The sequence below is a fragment of the Bos mutus genome, chromosome 28 (assembly GCF_027580195.1).
Source record: "Bos mutus isolate GX-2022 chromosome 28, NWIPB_WYAK_1.1, whole genome shotgun sequence".
NCBI classification, from domain to species: domain Eukaryota; kingdom Metazoa; phylum Chordata; class Mammalia; order Artiodactyla; family Bovidae; genus Bos; species Bos mutus.
Genome location: NC_091644.1, coordinates 8,521,173 through 8,542,130, shown reverse-complemented (window position 1 = coordinate 8,542,130; position 20,958 = coordinate 8,521,173). Strand labels below are relative to the sequence as shown.

The window sequence follows — 20,958 nt, the reverse complement described above, 5'->3', positions numbered from 1 at the left end:
CCCCAAAAGCATGCTGTTAAATCCTTTCTAAAAGTGAACGGAGACAGATCTCATTTGTCAGCTTTAAAAGAGGCATTTTAATGAATTACGGAAGCGATATTCCCCTTCCTGAGTCAAGAGCCTCCTAAAGAAGAGGATCAAGGGGAAAGACCTACCATCTGAGGGAGTTTTCCTTTCCTTCTTCTCTTTCAACGTCTTCTGAGGTTTTGCTTCCCCTGGGGATAAGGCTTGAAGAATATTTCACAGTTTAGTAACACTCAGTCTACTCTACTGAAGCTTCATGCACATCCGCCACCCTCACAATTCCTAAGATGAGAGCAAGACATTCAACTTTGTGTGTCTGCTCCACCAGAGCACCCACTCAGCACCCTACCCAGAGAAGACACTCAGAAGTGCCTCTTTTTAAGGCAGAAGGGTCCAGCTATGACAGCAGGTCACACACATACCAGGATTGCACTTGCTGAAAGATTTCTTCTGATATCTTTCCACTTTGTTAAACCACTAGAAAATATTATATGCTACACTGTTAGTCAAAATAAAATACAGGAGTAAATACTAAGCCAGGGATTTTTAATCCGGGGCCGATGGTTCTCTCCGTTATTCATTAATCCCCTGAAACTTCATATATAGATGTGTGTATGTGCATTTTTCCTGGGGAAGGGGGCAGTCCAGTGTTTACTTATCAGAGAATCTATGAAGCAAACCTGGTAAGAACTGCAATTTATGCTTTTCATGCCTTAGTAATTAAACAGGAAACCCACCTCAGGGCAGCCCAGAGAGGGGTCCCGACGGCCCACCGCCCTGTGAGTGCCTCTCAGAGGCGGCGACGTACCTGTGCGCTCCCCTTCCATCCTGCTCGAGGCGTCCCCTTTGATCCGAGCTGCCAGTTCATCAGCAAATGATGTAGGCCTGCTTCTTTTCTACAGCCAGGGAAGACCGAAGGAATCACTTGTTTGTACTATTTTTTGTGACTAACTAGTAGTTTATTTGGGGACACCTAACAAAACTATCCAAACAATGGCAAAGAAGGTGACTGATGAGAAGATATGTTTTCACTAAATAAATGTAAACATATGCACCCTATAACAGATCACCTGAGAAAGAGGACTCAGTGTTCCTTCAAAGGGAGATGCTCTCTATTTTTTTTTAATACTTCAACTTTAAAACTCGAAGATCTAGACAAGAAAAATACCACAAGGTCCTTGGTGGGAGGAGTGTTAGGATCTTGAAACTCTGAATGTGAATATATATTGAATGATCTAACTAGTAAAATCTTAATATTTGGAGAAGAAAGTGGTACTTGTTTGGCAATGTGGGATGCTCAACTATTATTCCGAAAGTGAAAATGAATTACTGAGCAAAGTGATGAAGTGAAAGGTGAGATGATGCGAAACAAGACGGTTACAAATATAAATGACAATGAAAGGAATGAATCCTAGGGGTTGTTTCTGAACCCTCGCCTGGTGATGGCAAGTAAAGCCTTTCTTACAGGCCTAGAGTTTTCTTCCATGTCTTCAACATCTTCCTCCTCCTTCTCAGAGTCAGCAAAAATGTCGCAACCATCATCATCCTCTTCTTCATCACTCATCGTTGCAATGTGCTAAAAGCATAAACCATCGGATTAAAAGTATCAGATACGGGCATCAAGCTCAAAAAGATACTACCACTCAGCTTTAGACTTCTTCAAAACGGAACAACAAATAATGCAGCAACAGTTCCGAAGCAGTAAATGTGCTGGAGCAAATCATACACGAGACTTATTTTCTGTGCAACAGCAAAAAATGAAATATTAAAAATGTCCACCACTAGCCTAAAAAATCCCATGGACAGAGGAGCCTGGTGTGCTGCAGTCCACGGGGTCGCTAGAGTCGGACGCGACTGAGCGACTTCACTTTCACTTTTCACTTTCATGCATTGGAGAAGGAAACAGCAACCCACTGCAGTGTTCTTGCCTGGAGAATCCCAGGGACGGGGAAGCCTGGTGGGCTGCCGTCTCTGGGGTCGCACAGAGTCGGACACGACTGAAGCGACTTAGCAGCCGCAGCAGCAGCATACTTACTTATGTTCATTTCTCTGCTGCTGCTGCTGCTACGTCGCTTCAGTCGTGTCCGACTCTGTGCGACCCCAGCGACGGCAGCCCACCAGGCTTCCCCGTCCCTGGGATTTTCCAGGCAAAAGTACTGGAGTGCGATGCCATTGCCTTCTCCGAAGTAAGTATACTACTATCTTAACAAAAATATTAATAGTTAAAAAGAATTAGCTGTAACAACTGGAGAGACACCCAAGGCGGTCCAAGCGACAAAGCAGGGAATGATAAACCCAGAATGAACTCGCTGCCCCCGACACACGCCACTGCTACGGACACGGGCGTACCTGTGAAAGCGAAGGACAGCACTTGGAAATAATCTACTTTCAGATAACACCAGTTACCTCTAGACAGTGTAAAGATATGAAGAATAAATGACTCAAACAATCTTATGTGTTAAGTTCTAATTTTTACAAAGGTAGCCATTGTATATAAAAACTGTTTGGTTTTTTTAATTTTTTAACATTTAAATCAATAAACTGTGCCAATCACTATGCTTAGATCACTTTTTCAACTAATTTAATCCTTTGAACTCTGAGGTTAGCAATGGCACACAAAACAAGTCTATTTTCAACAATACAAATAGTTCCACTAATGCTTTTAAATCACCATATTATTTGAAAAACTGTCTGAATTTAAAGTGTTGTCCTTTGCTTTTACAAATATGTCCATGTTTGTAGCAATGGTGTGTGTCAGAGGGTAGTGAATCTTAATAGTAAATTGCGTAAAAATACACACACTCTCCAGAAGGACCGACTATTACAATCATAAAGATAAGCCACATTTGTGACACACGGCAGTGAAAAACAAAAGTAACATCAAAAGGTGCTGAATCTTTCATTGATAGTTGGAAATTTTTGTGGAAAAATTTTTTCTCAATTAGGAAAGCGAAATACAAACTGGAATCATCTCAATGTACTGCTGAGCATGTTCTACCGCAGAAAAATCATACGTAATTCCAGTGCTGATGAATCTCAATATACTGCTGAACATGTTCTACGGCAGAAAAATCATACGTAATTCCAGTGCTGATGAATCTCAATATACTGCTGAACATATTCTACAGCAGAAAACTCATACATAATTCCAGTGCTGATGAATCTCAATGTACTGCTGAACATGTTCTACGGCAGAAAAATCATACGTAATTCCAGTGCTGATGAGTCTCAATATACTGCTGAACATATTCTACGGCAGAAAACTCATACATAATTCCAGTGCTGATGAATCTCAATATACTGCTGAACATATTCTACGGCAGAAAACTCATACATAATTCCAGTGCTGATGAATCTCAATATACTGCTGAACATGTTCTACAGCAGAAAACATCATACGTAATTCCAGTGCTGATGAGATTCTGGGAAATCATTACGCCATCTGTTAATCTGGAATGTCTCTTAAACAGTAGTATCAAGTAGTATTAGATCACCTAATTTCTAAGAAAAGAGGTCAGAGGCAAAGGGTTTTTAGGAATGAAAACTCTGAATGTAGTATTATCTCAAAAATAAAAATCTTAAAACTATTTCCCATACACATTTAGAGACTACAACAGTACCATGCTGCTGCTGCTGCTAAGTCACTTCAGTCGTGTCCGACTCTATGCAACCCCATAGACAGGAGCCCACCAGGCTCCCCCGTCCCTGGGATTCTCCAGGCAAGAACACTGGAGTGGCTTGCCATTTCCTTCTCCAATGCATGAAAGTGAAAAGTGAAAGTGAAGTCGCTCAGTCGTGCCCGACTCTTTGCGACCCCATGGACTGCAGCTCACCAGGCTCCTCCGTCCATGGGATTTTCCAGGCAAGAGTACTGGAGTGGGGTGCCATTGCCTTCTCCAACGACAGTACCATACATGTATGTTAAATACATAAGCTTACAAAACAACTCACAAAGACGATTTAAAACGACAAAGAAATCCTTGTGATGAAATTCATATGAAAATTTCAATACGGGTAATTGGGCTATTTAGAGGCTCTGTTTCTCAATTTTTTTTTACTTCTTTGTTGTCCAGGAAAAATGAAGAAAATATAAAGTAAAATTGAGAATATACAAGGAAGTAGCCTAAAAACATTAAAATTTGAAGCAAACATGAATATCTATAAATATGAATAAATCCTTACTTTTCCGTAAGTCATTCAAAAGTAATTTTAATATAGATTTATTATACATGCTATGCTTAAATTAAAATTTAAAAGTCACTTCAATAGATGCATCTTACCCGGTTTTGATCATTGTCACTATGATTGGCAAAATCTTCATCTGACTCCTTTTTGGGGAGAAAAGAAAGGTTTTATTAACACTGGCTCCACTTGGAAGTACAGAAATGATGTCGTGTCTAAGTCTCTAGGGCAGCCACCACTGACTGGTTTCTGAACTGACTGCTGATCACCTGAAGCATCAAGGTGCAGATGAGGTGGAGAGTTGGCAACATCACCAAGGGCCACTCCAGTTACATATCACTTCTGTAATTCTTTTAAACCTCTCCGACAATGTACTCATATCAATCTGCCCCATCATTTCTAACCTTTGGATTAAGAGTTGCACATGTAATTAACTAACTTATCAAAAGCTAGTTTGCATTGGTTTGCGTTGGTTTGCATTCTCTATTTTCCTTCTAAGTAAAACCACTACTTCATCAGGCCCAAGAAGGGAACATCAGTATTTAATACAAGCCATTAGGTAAAGAGTTGCTTCAGTGGCTAAAAGCAAAGGGTTTATTTAGCTACTGACAGTCAGTGAAAGCAAGGCTGTTTTCACAAAGTTCATTTCCTTCTATCAGGTGTTTTGAGGGGAGGGCTGGAGGCAGGAGGAAAGGAAACCGATTGTGCAAACAGAGGAGCAGCAGCGGGGAGGAGCACGCTACAAAACTGTCGCCTTTGAGAAACCAACATTCAGGAACGATCCTCCGGAGAGTTCCTACCCTTTGCAGTAACACATATTCCACTTAAAGGAACAATGCCAGATACAACAGGCGTCAAGGCCAAGGCCCGCAGACTCTGAGGCCTCAGAGAACAGGGAGTCGGATCAGGCTCTTTGGGTGTGAAGATGCCAGAGGTCGCAGTAAAGCTAACATTTAAGTGGACGCTTTCAGCAAGCTTCTGGTCTAGAAGGTTTTAGAGTAAAGAAAGTTTTAAATATGGACTTTTCTCCTAGAATTACTCAAAGATAGAACTTACTCAAAGACTGTATCTCAGGCAGAGATTCCACCAAACTATCTAAGTTGTCCCCCTCAAAACACATTGGTAAGAAGAGGGTTTGGTGGGGAGGCAGGAGGGAGGGTAACGGTTAAGGTAATGTAAAAGGTTAAAGCAGTTTTCTGTGGTTTTGTACACAGGAAAAAAAGGAACTTCCCATCCCAAGGAAAAGACTTGAGAACATGGCTTCTATTGCTATTAAGAGATTGTTGTAAACAAATTGCTAATTCGTGAATATGTTATTTACTGAGCCTGCTAAACCCACCGTAAGTTTCCTGCCCACTATGACCTGGACACACCTGCAAGCCCTTACCTCTTCCTCGTTCTCTTCTTCACTGTCTGCGATACTCCCACGATCACTGCCTACTGAACCTTCTGGTTAGAAGAAAGATAAAGGTTATAGCCAATATTCATAAGGAAACATTCTTAATTTCTTCTCAAGATCACAAACCGCCATACATCAACATCAAAAGATTTTGATAAAACCATCCATACTCATTCATTGGAATTAAAGTGTCTTCACTATAGTGAGGAATGGAATATTTACATAGGCTCAAAGTATTTCCCCACGTGATATTTATTAGTTACAAAAAAATATATTAGTTACAAAGGAAAAAACTGGCTTATACTCTCTGACGATGTCACGGTTGTGAAAAGCAAAAAGAGGCTGAGAAATGGTATCAAACCAAAAGACCAGAGAGATCTGACAACTACATGCAGTGAGGAGACTGGATTTTGAGCCAGAGAAAAAGACTGCAGAGGCCATTACTGGGACAACTGGAAAAATGGGAGTATGACTGAGGACTAGCTAGTATTAAATCCAGTAAAATCCCCTAACTTTGGTAATCATACTTTTTGCTACTGTTGTTGGAGACCTGTCAATTGGTGACTTTATTTCATATAAAAGTTACTAGGGGAAGAGGTCAAAAAGTCAAGTGTACTTGACTTGAACACTCTTGCCAAGTCTCACAAGATGCAACCACTTGGATTAATTTTTTCCATTAATAAGCAGGATATAAAAACTAAAAGTCTCACATCAAAGCCCCATACATACATCCAACCAAGATGACAGATGGGCAAATGAATATTCAGAATGTGCAACGAAGTAAGAGAAAGTTCTTTTTCTTCAGATCAGATCAGATCAGTCGCTCAATCGTGTCCAACTCTTTGCGACCCCATGAATTGCAGCACGCCAGGCCTCCCTGTCCATCACCAACTCCCGGAGTTCACCCAGACTCACGTCCATCAAGTCAGTGATGCCATCCAGCCATCTCATCCTCTGTCGTCCCCTTCTCCTCTTGCCCCCAATCCCTCCCAGCATCAGAGTCTTTTCCAATGAGTCAACTCTTCCCATGAGGTGGCCAAAGTACTGGAGTTTCAGCTTGAGCATCATTCCTTCCAAAGAAATCCCAGGGCTGATCTCCTTCAGAATGGACTGGTTGGATCTCCTTGCGGTCCAAGGGACTCTCAAGGGTCCTCTCCAACACCACAGTTCAAAAGCATCAATTCTTCAGCACTCAGCCGTCTTCACAGTCCAACTCTCACATCCATACATGACCACAGGAAAAACCATAGCCTTGACTAGACGGACCTTTGTTGGCAAAGTAATGTCTCTTATACTTAGAAATACACAAAGAAATACAGCTGTCCCTCAAGGGATAGGTTCCAGGACCCCCTTTCCCCAACAGACACACACAAAGACACCAAGATGGCATAGTGTCCACATATAACCCACATCCTTCTCCTGTAACAACCTTAACTCGTCTCCACGTTACTTGTAACACCTAATACAATGTAAACGCTATGTAAACAGTTGCCTGTGCAGCATGGCAGCTATTTGCTTTTAGGACTTCCTGTAATTTTTTATTCCCAAATATTTTCTATCCAAGTTGGTTAAATACATAGATGCAAAACCCATGGAGATGAACTGCCAACCATATACATGAGTAAGGCGGCATGATGTCTCCTAAGTAGGTTCAGGAGAAAGTAATACTATATATAGAGAGGGAGAATGATACACGAATATGGCGAAGTATTCACAAATGGAAACCTGGGTAAAGGGTATGTGAGAGTTCCGTGTCCTAGTCTTACAACTTTAAGACTTTAAAGTGAAGTTTGAAATTATTTTTAAATAAAAAGTTAAGCTATAAATGTTAAAAGCAACAAAAGTATGCAGTGCAAAAGTGTACCTTCACTAGAAAGCTCTCCAAGACCAACATCTTCCTGCTCCATGAACAGCTTTGACCCAATTAAATAAGGTAAAGGGCGGTCAATGTACAGATCCTGTGAACAATGGAAGGGAACAGGCAGTTAAATACTTAAGTTGAAAATCAAATTAGGTATTCCATTTGGCATCCTCTTCCATCTGACTACCCCAAAAAAGTTACATAATAAAAGAGGATAAGAAACACAGCAGGATTTTTTTTTCAATCACTAATTTTAAAAAAGTTAAATCCTAGGTAAAGATAGAAAAGTAAAGCTGATTCATAAAGACTTTCCCTTCTCAAGTGCCTAATTATATTAACAAAAATGGCAAAGGCTTGTAAAAAGTTTACCAGCAGTAACTGAACAAAGAAAGGGGCACAACTTCATAGCAACATGCCCCAAAGGAGGAGGACCAAGGAAAGAAACTGGAAATCCTGACAAGCTTTGATGATGGTGACCTATCTTCCTCCCCTGAAAAGCAACTTGGTGAACAAAGATCAACCAATCAACGACCCTTGAGAACGAAGTGCTAAATGTGGAGAAGCACACGGAGGAAATAACACAAATAGTCAGTGGGTAGTGGGGTGTGTGGACAAACAGGCAGAAGGCACTAAGGGAGGGAATGGAGTAGGCCGCCTCCACGCTGCGTCGGGCAGAGGCAGGAGCACAGGCAGAAGGCATGGGCTGGACAGAGAGAGAGAGCTATTTACCGAGGACTGTCAGCCACCTACAGGGCAGGTATCTACGGTCAACATAATTAACTAAAGGAATGTTTCCAACAGACTGGTAAGAACCTATCTAGGAGGGGGAAAAAAAAAACCAAAGAAAATAATAATAATGCCCCTCAGAGGTTCACGTGGTAGAATTTAGAGAAGTGAAGTTGGTAAAATAAGATCAGAAGATCAAACAACAGAATAAAATGAAGTAGACTATCTACAGGTACATGTTAGAGATTCTTCCATTTCAGGCCATTACAAACATCAAAAATTTAGAGCCAAGAAAGCACTCCACCCTGGAGGCATGGTCCTTTGGCTTTAACAACTCTTCCCTATTAAAAAGACACTGGGAAAAGAAGAGAACAGTTCTGTCCTTGGAAAATGACAGAAAGTTTGCGAAGGTTCATGTAAAGGTCAAAGATACAGCAAAAACTAATTTAGTGCAAAGAAATCAAAGTGCTAATTGGGCTGACTGTTCAGTGACTCAGAAGGCTTGTTCCCATGTCTTTCTGTAACAGAAAAACTGGTGAGAGACTTGCAAGGAGGAAATGTGACCCAGGCAATACATTTCCCAAGGTCTGCTGTGTGAGTTAGTCACTCAGTCGTGTCCAATTCATTGCAACTCCATGGACTGTAGCCCACCAGGTCTGTCCACGAATTCTCCAGGCAAGAATACTGGAGTGGGTGACCATGCCCTCCTTCAGGGGATCTTCCCAACCCAGGGACTGAACCCTGGTCTCCTGCACTGCAGGCAGATTCTTTACTGCGTGAGCCACCAGGGAAGCCCTGCTGCTAAATCCCTACAGTGAAAAGGCAAGACGACGACAGCGTATCAGGGTTAAAGGACCAGCCCCAGCTCGGCAGGGTTAGCTCTAACTGGAAGAGAAACGTGCGGTGAATACACGATCAGAAGAGACTGGTTTTCCAGCATGCGCCAATTCACAAAGCACTGCTGTGTCACAAGGACTCTCAAAATCAGTAAGGCGACCTCTTGTGTTTACTACTGAGCCAACCTGAGAGAAAGTAACAGTAAAGCAGTAAGTACCTGCCAGGCCAATAATCTCTTCATGAACACTCACAGCGGTTTTATTCATACTGGCTAAAACCTGGAACAACCCACATGTCTTTTAACACTTCTGAGGTCCCTCTTTGTGCAAGCTACAGAATGTCCATTTCCCAACAACCCCTGCCTCTCATGAGCCTCCTCATCCTTCGAAACCCAATTCAAATCTCATCTTCACCCTACTTTCTCCAGGCAGAAGTCAAAACATCTATGGTGGTGACTTTTGTAACTGCCGCCTTTCTCTGGCCATCTGGTATGGTTATGACAAGCATCTTGAGAGTAGGAATGAAGCCCTGCATCTCTGTACTCCCCCAACTTGGCACGCTAGTACCCAGTAAGTGCTCAATCGATGCTCCTGAACAGCACCCTCTGACTGATGGAGTCAACATGAGAGCACTAAGTGGCACCGTCACTTCTTACAGCTGAAGGCCCCATCTTAACAATTCTGCGCCCAAGGACCCAGATCACAACAGGTGTAACAGTGAGTATTGCAGTTGAGTGTCTTTACCTTTGGCTCAAGGATCAATTCCAGCCGCTCATTAGCATCATCTTCTTCAGAGTCTGAGTTTCCCGCTTTTATATCTAGTTGCTCAAACGCACTGTCCAACACCTGTAAACCGTAGTTCACGGCCTCCTGGACTTTAGGAATCAGATCTACTTCTTTCTGTTCCCGGGTCTTTTCCTAGAAAAAGTAATTTTTAGTAAGATCTCCAGTATATTGATACCACCCTAATAAAACACTGGGAATGTTCACTGAAGCCTAGACTCATGCTCAAAAACAAACAAAACCAAAAAAACTTAATTAAAAATGTTGTTCTTAATCATTTACAACGTTAAAATGTCGAAAGTCAAAGATTTTGCTGAATGCCTCAGCACAGACTTTGGAGTGTTAAGTCCCAAATGTGTCTATGCACTGAACACGCACCAAACTACAGAAGGCTCTGGAACTCCAGGTTCATCATTCACAAAAACAAAAGCACAACGGTGGGATGGAGCAGCCTCTGTAGACCATGTAAAAGCGCCCGAGAACAATGAACAGCACATCACAAGACATCAAGGGCACCTTCCCTCCCTGCTTCTGAAGGAACAAAGGGCCTAGGGTTTTAGCTTGGCCATGACTGTACCCACTAACCTTGGTTAATGGTCCTTAGGACAATTTCGGAGGTTAAGACTTAGAAGAAAATACTCCAGGCAGAGTCGTTATTTTTCAATTACAGTTAAAAAAATAACTGGACGATTACAGTTTATAAACTTGTTTCAAACCAAGAGAGAGTCGGTTTCATCTCTAATCTATCCTGTACGTTACCCTGGAACGATGCCCCCCACTTCGACAAAACTTTGTACACAACACCAACCTGCTGAAAAGATCCCACCCATCTCCACTTCCTGTGACAGCAGTGCTCACACACTCAACTGTGTCATCAGTTGTAGGAAGTATTGCAGAATATATTTAGTGTCATTTCCTCTCCTCACAAATATTCTGCAAGCTGACATATAATTACAGAAACAAACCATACAGTTTTCCCTTTTTATGACACACCACGTGGGATCTTCGTTCCCCAACCCGCGCCCCTACCCTGGGTCGGTGGCGTCTTGAGCACTGGACCCTGCAAGTTCCCATACACTGCTGCTTTGAAAGCCAAGGGAAAACCTAAGGAGTGCTTGATACTTCTACCCCAAGTGCAGAAGTCTTCTAATTCACTTTTTCGTTTTGGCTGCGTCTTTTTTGCACTCTGGTACGTTTGATTCTAAGTTAAACAGCTAACATGGTACTAAGTGTGCAAAAACATGCTTGTGGATTTTTTAAAGACAATTCACTAAATAGCTATCACTTTAAACTGAATCTTGACTTGGTCTAACCAGATATTACTACACTTAAAACAGTTTAGCAAATCTATTAAAAATAAAAATTTTTTAATAAATTTTTAAAGGCTAGAAACAGGCAAAACTGTAGCTGGTTGCTAGTACCCTTTCTTAGTCTACTCGTTCATAAGTGACAAGTAGCATGGCTTTCTTCTTACTTTCATTCTTAAACTGGTAGTAATAAGCAGCAGCACAGTCCTGAAATGACAGGGATACACAATCTTCAGAGAACTCACCACCTACTGCCCAGTATGGCCCGTTTTGGTTTTTTTTTTTAGTAACCCTCAAGGTAAAAAAGGTTTTTACATTTTTAAAGGAGGAAGGGGAAGGGACAGGAGAGGAAGAAAAGAAGAAAAAGAAGCAAAGGATAGAAATCAATGCAGCCAGCAAACAAAATATTTCTTACCTGGTCCTTTACAGAAAATCTCTACCCACCTCTGCTCTACTCTTAAGCCAGAAATCAGGAACTTAATCTACACATTTCTTAATACAATGAATTTCAGAAACAAACAAGTTCAATTGTTGAGCTGTCAAAACCAGCTTCTCCCATTTCTCCCAAAGTCCATCTCCCTGCCCCCCTCTCCCTCCAGCAGCCGTATCATAAATCACTACTTTTCTTCTCTAAAGGAGCCCAAGAGAAGAGTAATTCAAAGCAAGTACCTGTTCTGGTTTTTCCGCCTCAGTCTTGAGCACCGGCTCCTCCACCTCCTCATCATACACACGCTAAACACGGAAGCAAGGTTCAGCTTTTAGTCAAAACAGCATTTGGAATCAATCACGATGTAAGAATTCAATATACAATTTAAAAAGACAAAGACAAGAAGAAACGATTATTCAAGAAATGGCTGAGGCGAAGCAGAGAAGAGTAGACAACTTGCCCAAAATTAAGTTTAAAGAAAAGACACAAAAGACTAGGAAACATGAAAACAAAACAAAACCTTCAATCTCATGGTTGACCACGGTCACAAAATTAACAAGAAACCAGAGTTCACATGTTCTCGTTTAATCTAACCCAACGCTGGCAGAGCACTGGCGCAGGCCCTCGACGTGCGGCTCTGAGCGTGTCAAGTGGCAAAACTTACCCACCAGGTGTAAGAGCTTTCACATTTATACAGTAGAAACCATGAAGCTAAGTTACTTTTATCCTGTTGCTTAGAATGGTTGATACATTTTTATTACCTCATCTATAAGAAAACAGGCCAAGCCCACCAATGATGTGTCAGAAGACCGGTCGTGGGACTCGCCCACACAGCTTGGGCAGGCGGCTTCTCTTTTCTAATACAGAGCCATCGTTCTGGCAACTCATTGTCATTTTTTTTAACTATTTATTGTTGCCTAAACTCCCAAAGCAAAACATTCTCATTATAAATAGTGCAGTGATGAGAATGCTCTAGAATTAGACACTAGTAATGGTCACAAAACTCTAAGAACACACTAACATCTACTGCCTTCTATACTTTTAAAAGGGTGTATTTTATAGTGTGTAAACCCTATGTCAAATAAAATTAAAATGTCAATATAAAGATAGTTGCAGAAGAGATATATTTAAAAACAATTCCATCCCTGCCTCCAACCTCATCCTCAGAATAATTAAGTTTGGTGTGCGCTCCTCTTTGTTTCCCAAGGCTCTTACACAAATTTATACAGACATAGGCACACATTCAGTTTTCTGCCCTTCCAGCTTTGAAACAAAACTGCATTCATATGACACGTATCCTTCTGCCCCACTTTTTCACTTGATATTCTCATAAACCACTTTCTAGGTCAACGCATATAGATTTGACTCAATTGTTTTTATATCTACATAATATTTTATGGTATGAAGTTGACTATAGTTAGTTCAAGAATTCTCTATTACAGAACATTAAGGACATTTCCAGTTTTTGCTAGTGCAAACCAGCTACTGTAAATATGTACTAAGTTCTTAGGCCATGGATCATTTATTTCTACAGGCTTCTCAAAAACAGGATTGCGAAGCCAAAGGACAAAACTCTGGTTTACTCTTCAGAGCTTCTTCTAGATCTCAGTGTGGAACAACTCTCACTGCCATGGCAACACACCCCAGTGCCCACTTCCCGGACCTTCGCCAGCAATGGAATGAGGTCGCCCATCTTTTCAAAATAACTATCAATCTGATTAGACAATGTTATTTTCAAATGTTCATATCTTCTAACCCAAGGTCAATCTGATTAAACGGTGTTATTTTTAAATGTTCACATATTCCAACCCAAGAATTCTACTTCTTGAAATTTGGTTCCAAGAAAAATAAATACAAGCAGTCAGATGCTCATGGCATCAGATTTACATTCAAAATCACAAACACCAAATCTGTAACTCTCTGCAATTCCAATCAAAATACTAGTAGACTTTTCTGGGGAAATTAGCAAGATAATCCTCAAATTCACAGAAGTAAAAAAGCCAAGGATAACTATGAAAATTATGAATAAAGAGAAGTCACAGAGATTTGCCCTATTAAGTCTTACTAGAAATCTCTGGTATTTAGGATTGTGACACTTACTACAGCAGATAAAGATAATAAAAGACAGAGGTAAGAGGCAGACGCACAGTCCCACGTGAGCCTATTTATATTTACAAGAACACACAGTCACATGTATGTCACTGAGGGAAAGACCTACACGATAAAAGTTACCTTATATGGAAAAGAAACAAAGGAGACCCCCAGCTCATACTACACACACGTACCGATACACGCCCAAAGACTATATACATACTCTCCACGTAAGAAGAGTAAAGAGACGGCAAAACAAACGAGCCCACACCCAAAGTATTTACAGCTGAGGAAAAAAATATTAACATCTGTTAATATAAGGCAGTGCACATTATTAGCATTTGTGGTTATTATCTGTTCTTTCCTACATACACAAAATATTTTATCTTAAAAAGTTTTGTATGGGGGATTGTTAAATAATGGTAGCCATAAAATGAAATAGAAACAGAAATTAAGTTCAGTAAATCTTACAGATGTGTTAAAATGCTTATAAAATAATATGCTAACATGAAGAAAAAGGCAGGCTGCAAATACATACATATAGACAAGGTTAAAGTTATGCACATACATATGATTAGAAAAAAATATGCCAACGTGTTGAGTGGCTGGTTAATTTGGGGTGGTAGAATTATAGTTGACTTCTGTAGCTTAAATTTTTTCACATTTTAATACTTTTTATACATATTTATCTCTCCTACTATAAGTGTCCATTATTCTTACAACAACAAAGGGAAAAACTTAGAGTCCAATGTCTGCATGGGAATGAATTTGGAATATACATGTCAAAATCTTGAGAGGCTCTTCTTTAGTATCTGAAATTTCATATGCTGTTTCTTTTTCCATATTAAAAAAAAATCATTCTACAAAGACGAGAAATTAGGGGAGTAATTTTCAAAGGCATGAACAAAAAATGGCAAATAAATCTTAAAATTGAGACTTTAAGACAAGACAGCTGCCAAGGTCACTTCAGACTTTAAATAGCAAGACCATTTAACTTAAAAGACTGAGCTTCAAGCTTAGGTCTGAACAGCATCAATACCCTCCTTTTCCTCCTGCCTGTCATTAAAAACACCTCACGAGACATCAGCAGGCTTCAGAAAGCCAACATGGCATCTGGGAAACCAGCCAGCAAGCACACAAAACCCGTGGGGGCTTTTAAGGGTGGGCAGGACCACGCGTCTCAAGTACTCAGTTCACAAGCAGGTAAACAATGCTGACTCACCTCACCCTTCAGACTGAACTCACAGCTTCATGGGTTGCTCAATCACTTTAAAATCAGGTAGCCATTCACACAACTGTCAAATATCTTTGATATTTCTACTTGAAGAATCTTTTCCTCATTTGGGGAGATGAGGTAAGAGGTGAAGGTGAGGAATTAAGAGAAAAATCTGACAAGGGGCTGAGATTTCCTCCCACATTATACACAGCCATGGTCCTCTTTACTTTTATGATCTCTCATTAATTCATGCAAATATTCACTGAGTCTCTATGTATCAGGCTCACGGTGAACCCAAAGAACATAACACTTAGTAAAAATGTGGGGCTTGATTTAGTAGAGAAGTTCAACACATCAAACCGTATCGATAGATGTAGAATTACAGTCATAGGAAGTGCTATGAAAGAAGTCGTTAATTAGGTCACTCAAGGTTTCAGGACAAAATTCCTAAAGGAACAGATTAATGAAGCTGCAAGAACTGTATTCCCTACCAATAAGGCACTGATGCACTGGCCACTGCTAATCAGCATTTCTCCTCCTCAGAGTCCCCTCGTGAGCCTTTACTAAAGGTACTGATTTTTCTTGCCCTAAAAAGTCTTGATTGCTTTTCAGTTTCACTAACTCTATAATGCAGCTCGCAATCTACTAGCTGCCTCTGAGGTCAGTTACTAAAACCTAAAAACCTATTTGTGTATTTTTCCAATAAACTACCATGAAACCAAATAGCACCACCATTTAAGACCGAATTGTAATACATGAGTCCTGATGTCAGGGTTTGAAGAAAACATTTGCAAAGCCAAATCACTGCCAAATGTATTATCAGCAGGTAGATTCCTCCAGTTTTATTAAGCGTTAGCCATCCTTTAACAACATGACGCTCTACCACAAATGGAAAGAACATGTAACACGTGGCATTACAGGGAAGTCTGGGAACCAGTTCGACTTGGCAGTGGCCACAAGCACGTCTAGAGCGAAATTTGGCCGCAGACTGGAAGCGGAAGAAGCACAAGACAAAGGAGACAGAGAGATGGATGTAGGGAATCCAAGGAGCGAACAGAAATCATGAACTATTACCAAAAAATAACCAACAAAAACAAAAGTAAACAAAAAAACCTCCCACAAAAATTAGATTATCAGAAACTCAGAATCTAAGAAAACTTGGAAAGAAAAGAAGAGCTGGGGAAAGAGAAGACCTGAAGGTTATTATTCAGAGAAAGAAGCTTATAATGCCCATTTCCCCCAAAGTGCCAGTCAGGACCAAGCCAGTATCAATGTGCTACAGGCACACCAGGTACAAAAGAAGGCTCCCAATTCTACTCCTTGCCCACTCTAGGGCTGCAAGGCTGACTGCTGAGAAGAGCTAAGCACCTGATCCAGCGAGAAAGGTACAGAATGAGAGCAACAGATATAGTTAAAAGGACACAGGATTCAGCGCGATGAAAAACTAATAGGACCACACACACACTACTAAAGCGGAGACGAGAGTCCTGTAGACTGCCTCTCCCAACAGGAACATGCTCAGGACCAAGCACGGACGTTCTGCGCAGATGACAAGAAAATGACTACAGATTTAACTAGAAGATTGGCTATATCTTAAGTTACAGGCAAAGAGATATTTAAAACCTTTATTCAGATCTTTATTTTACACACAGGTTCCCCCAAAAGCCCAGTAGTGGCATTTCAACCTCAGTTACTAAAAATGTACAAACATGCTGTGTAAGATATCTGCAGGACAATATTTAGTCTCCTCTTAACAATCCTAAATCTTTGTATAATCTTGCAATTTTCAAAATCATTTTTATTACTTTGTATCTAACAGTCTCAGGAGATAGCCTAATTTAATAATCCTCTTTTCACAGTATAACTAACACTGATACTTAGAAAGTTAGTCACTCTATGAGAAACACAGGTCAGCTTAACTAAGCTTCCTCTCCATCTTCTAGAATAATCTCCCCTACAGTCATGGAGCTCCAGCCACATTTTATTCTTTTTTATTCTGGAATAACACTATTACAGAAAATTGTGATGTTCTCTAAGAGGGGGCTCTAGTTTATCTACGTGTTCCTAGAATCTAAAACTTTGAAACTTGATAAACCGACAAAATTGCACTTGGGTTAAAGTGCAACAATCTGTTTAGAGTTGATTTTATGACACAGCTTCAGCCAGCATAACAAAGCATTAGTTCAGAATAGTCCAAGTAGACACACACATGCTTTTAATATAACTTAACAGAACATAATGCATACAATTAATAACATGCTGGTGCCAGAGGACCAGACCAGGTGTATGGCTTTCCTTATAGAGGATAACAAGGCTTGTTGGAGGGCCATGCAATTCACCAAAACTGCTGACAACTCCAGAATTAACAATGGATGAAAACATTGGAATATCAGGAAATTTTTATCATTAGGTTTTCTCAAAGGCTTGAAAAAACAGGTAAACTTTACTAATAAAAAGGGAGGGAACATCAATTACCAAGAAGTACTACTTACACCAAAATTTAAGAGAACCTAACAATAGGTCACTTAATATCAATGACTACTGCTCCTTCTAACAGTATTATTTGTTTAAAAATCGGATGTCACTAACTCACGTTTTCAATGAACTGGGTATTAGACAACATAAGGAACTCATTGAAGACATTATGCAGGCGGCAATCTGTGGCTTTAGTCTCCCGAATTAGTCCATCCACCTGTTTCTTGATTTCATGAGTCCTAGAGATAGTCTGTTGTGAAAATTCCTGTAGAAACTGTAGTAGCTATTTAAAAAAGAAACACATACAGTAGTATCAATATGCATCTATTACACGCATCTATTCTGCACATCAAAACAGAGAAGCAGCCACTTCCTTTCACCTTGGTGTGTGTGCGTGCTGGAATGGGAAAGGGATGCTGCTTTTGACAGTACCAAGACCAAGCAGCACAGAAAACCATTGAGAAAGCTCGTCAGAACAGTGGCAGTGAGTCAATGGACACTTCCTGTCTCGTCTCCGGAGAAATTTTAAAGTGCTGTTTGGTTGTCATTCTTCAGGGATCACAGACGAGAGGCAAAATAACAAAGCACTACTCATCCAAAACTCCTACGCAAATGGGACTTTGGAATCACGGCTCTGAGCTTGTTGGGCCCCAGGCGTACGTAAGGTGTCTTACTCAACGATATTCATATACTGGTTTGTCTCCCACCCCACTCAGTCCAGGTCTCAACAGGGAGTCGCCTATGAGGCGCCTCTGTAAGCCTGCGGCGTGGTGGAAGCCTAACTCTCAGGATGGAGCTGGCGCCTGGCTGAAAAAACCAAACAAGGAAGAGACCACCCTGCGATGGGCGGCAGTAAGTCAACCGGCCGGCATCCGCCCAAGTGCCTGAGGACTGCCACCAGGAAGTTTTCGAGAGCAAGAAGGGATGTTATTTAGTCCACGAGAGACAGAGCGGGATCGACTGGGTGGAGAGGGGCTGGGACTGATGTCCTCCGCTCGCAGGCCGCGCATCACCCCCAGACGGCCCGCCCTCCCCTCCCGTCCCGGGTCCCGCCTCTCACGCCCGCGTCGGCCGCCAGCGACCAGCTCTGGCTGCTCCTGCGGATCTCCTCCACCGACCAGGGACGCTCCCACACGGGCTCGGACGCCGGCGCTCGCTCCTGGTCGGGGGTGGTCCGGTTCATCTGCAGCGGGAAGGACGAGAAGAGGGGCTGAGCTCCGGGGAGGCGGCGGACGCGGCCCAGCCCCAACCCAGAGCGCGGCCCTCACCATCCCGGCTGTGCAGTTTGGTGGGCTCCGAAGCCGCAGGACCGCACCCGCCGAGCCCCCAAAGTCTCCGGAAGCCTAGCCCCCAGCAGTGCGGCCTAGCACGTGACCAGCCTCACGTGACCAGAGCGCCCCGTGACCTGCCCCTCACGTGACCGGATGTGGGGCGTGCCGCCGAAGGGAGGCTGCGCCAGCTGGCTGCGTGTGAGTCACGTGCATGGATCTAGCGATGATCCTACAGAAGGAGCTAAGAGAAAAGGAGAAAGGCAGATATATGATATCACTTATATGCAGAAACTGTATGTGAAACGACACAAATGAACTGTATGTGAAACAGACTCGCAAATGCAGAGAACAAACTGGTGGTTGTCAAAGGGGTAGGGGGTCAGGGGAGGAATGGATTGGGAGTTTGGGGTTAGCAGATGCAAACTATTACAGATTTAACGGATAAACGACGCGGTCCTAGGAAACTATATTCAATATCCTGTGGTAACTCGTAATGGAAAAGAATATGAAAAAGAATGTGTATGTGTATAACCCTCACTCTGGTGTACAGCAGAAATTAAAACACTGTAAGTCAACTATACTTTAATAATTTTTTTAATCTGTTTCACTTTAGAAAAGGAAAAAACAAAAAAAACCAAAACAAAACAGGAAGACTGCGGAAGCCAGGGGGCGCTGAAGGGGTGCATGAGTCAAGTTGAGCTTCAGCTGAAGGGCCCGAGTGGCCGGCGCGTAATTAGTCCGGAAGTACGCAGGGAACCAGATGTGTTCAGAGGGGAGCCAAAAGGATCTTGGAAAACCCATCCAAAGAGCTTTAAACGTCCGGAGATGTGTGCAGAAGAAGAGCTCGCGGCTGCTGCGCCTCTTCCTTGCTACATCTCCGCTTACTGTCACTGGATCAGCACACAGAAACCCAGATTTACTGGAGATTGATCTATCTCGTTATCCTCCTGCTTTTAAGGACATGCGCGGTTTCAACTCACTGGGTAGGGCCTCCTTAAAATCCTTTACTCCCTAAATCCTTTACTCCGTAGGCAATGCCCTCAGATTCAAGTCCAAATTTCTCGTGTGACAGGCAAAATCCATTTGTAATCTGACCCCTGCCTATGAATCCATTCTCAACTTTCCCGGCTTCCCAGGAGCGCTCAGTGATTCAGCTGCTCTGCCTCACACTTCCCCGAAGATCCATCTGCAGAGACCTTCTTCTGCCAGACCAACTTACCTTTTAAAATGAAGATTCCAATTTCTTTCCATTCCTATGTGCCCATGGGCAAGTTATTTAATCCTTGTCAGTTACCTGTCTTTCAGGAATGTGGTGTTAAATGTGGTAAATGTGGTATTTGTGAAGTACCAGGGTGCCTGCCATACTGTAAGCATTAAACGTAGCTCTTCCCGTGTTTTCTATGCCCTTTGTTTATCAAACTCTTGCCCTATGTTTTGTGTTTGCCTTGAGTGAAGACTTGCCTTGAGTGATTACCCCAAGGATAGTTTTGAGTGCCCCTCCTCAGTTATTTGGGTGGGGCTTACCTCCTAGCTCAGTTCCTAAAGAATCTGCCTGCAATGCAGGAGACCCGAGTTCTATCCCCGATTGGGAAGATCCCCTGGGGAAGGAAATGGCAACCTACTCCAATATTCCAGCCTAGAAAATCCCATGGAGGGGGAGTCTGGCAGGCTACAGTCCATGAGGTCACAAGAGTCAGATACAACTTATCGACTAAACCACCACCACCACCTCAGTTATTTTCTACAAGTTTGCACAAATATCCAGGCTTCGCTGGTGGTTCAGAGAGTAAGCAATCTGCCTGTAACGCGGGAGAGCCTGGTTCCATCTCTGGATTGGGACGATCCCCTGGAGAAGGGAATGGTCACCCACCCCACTATTCTGCAGCCTGGTGGGCTGCAGTCCATGTCCCGAAGAGTCGGACATGACTGAGAAACTAACACCGTCACACTTTTCCCAAATATTCATCATAGAGTATCACATTATATTATGTTTTATAATGTCTCATGTATAATAATATATAACATATTTGAAGTACTAAGAATTTACTACTTTATACATACTACTTCATTTAATTCTCACAATGACTGTGTGAAGCAGGTACTCTGATGCTTGCATCATAGTTGAGGAAATAAGAGGCACAGAGAGGTTAAGTGACTTAGACAAAGCAGTAAACAAGCGGTGCCTGGAGCCACGCTATCAGCCACTGCGTTGCTCCATAGCTAGTCTTACTTTCTTGAAGCAACTTCACTTTTAAGTTGCATCTACCAACCTCCTGGCCATTCCTTCACGTTCATTTAAAATATTTTTAATAAATAAAACCGCTTTAGAATTTGGTTGGTAAAACTGGGCCGAGCCAATT

The 20,958-nt window shown here is 41.9% G+C and overlaps 1 protein-coding gene and 1 long non-coding RNA gene across 8 annotated transcripts in view; one reads left to right on the top strand and one right to left on the bottom strand.

Moving 5' to 3' along the window:
* WASHC2A (WASH complex subunit 2A) overlaps positions 1-18,737 on the bottom strand; it is a 46,202-nt gene extending 27,465 nt beyond the window's left edge. For 4 of the 7 annotated variants that reach the window (XM_070364888.1, XM_070364892.1, XM_070364889.1 and 1 more), the window contains exons 1-11: positions 18,596-18,737; positions 18,388-18,510; positions 17,446-17,610; positions 11,788-11,850; positions 9,773-9,946; positions 7,470-7,563; positions 5,594-5,655; positions 4,305-4,352; positions 1,490-1,600; positions 833-920; positions 156-227 (exon numbers count right to left, since the gene is read on the bottom strand). In XM_070364888.1, coding sequence (XP_070220989.1) covers positions 156-227; positions 833-920; positions 1,490-1,600; positions 4,305-4,352; positions 5,594-5,655; positions 7,470-7,563; positions 9,773-9,946; positions 11,788-11,850; positions 17,446-17,610; positions 18,388-18,510; positions 18,596-18,598 — 1,003 coding nt within the window. In that variant the 5' untranslated portion in view covers positions 18,599-18,737. The remainder of the gene's footprint in view (positions 1-155; positions 228-832; positions 921-1,489; positions 1,601-4,304; positions 4,353-5,593; positions 5,656-7,469; positions 7,564-9,772; positions 9,947-11,787; positions 11,851-17,445; positions 17,611-18,387; positions 18,511-18,595) is intronic. The other 3 variants (XM_070364890.1, XM_070364891.1, XM_070364894.1) reach the window with 1 other exon arrangement.
* Positions 18,738-18,798: 61 nt separating this feature from the next.
* LOC138986129 (uncharacterized) lies at positions 18,799-19,992 on the top strand. The gene is made up of 2 exons (XR_011463024.1): positions 18,799-18,916; positions 19,212-19,992. It is a non-coding gene; the product is annotated as an uncharacterized lncRNA (long non-coding RNA).
* The last annotated feature ends 966 nt before the right edge of the window (positions 19,993-20,958 follow it).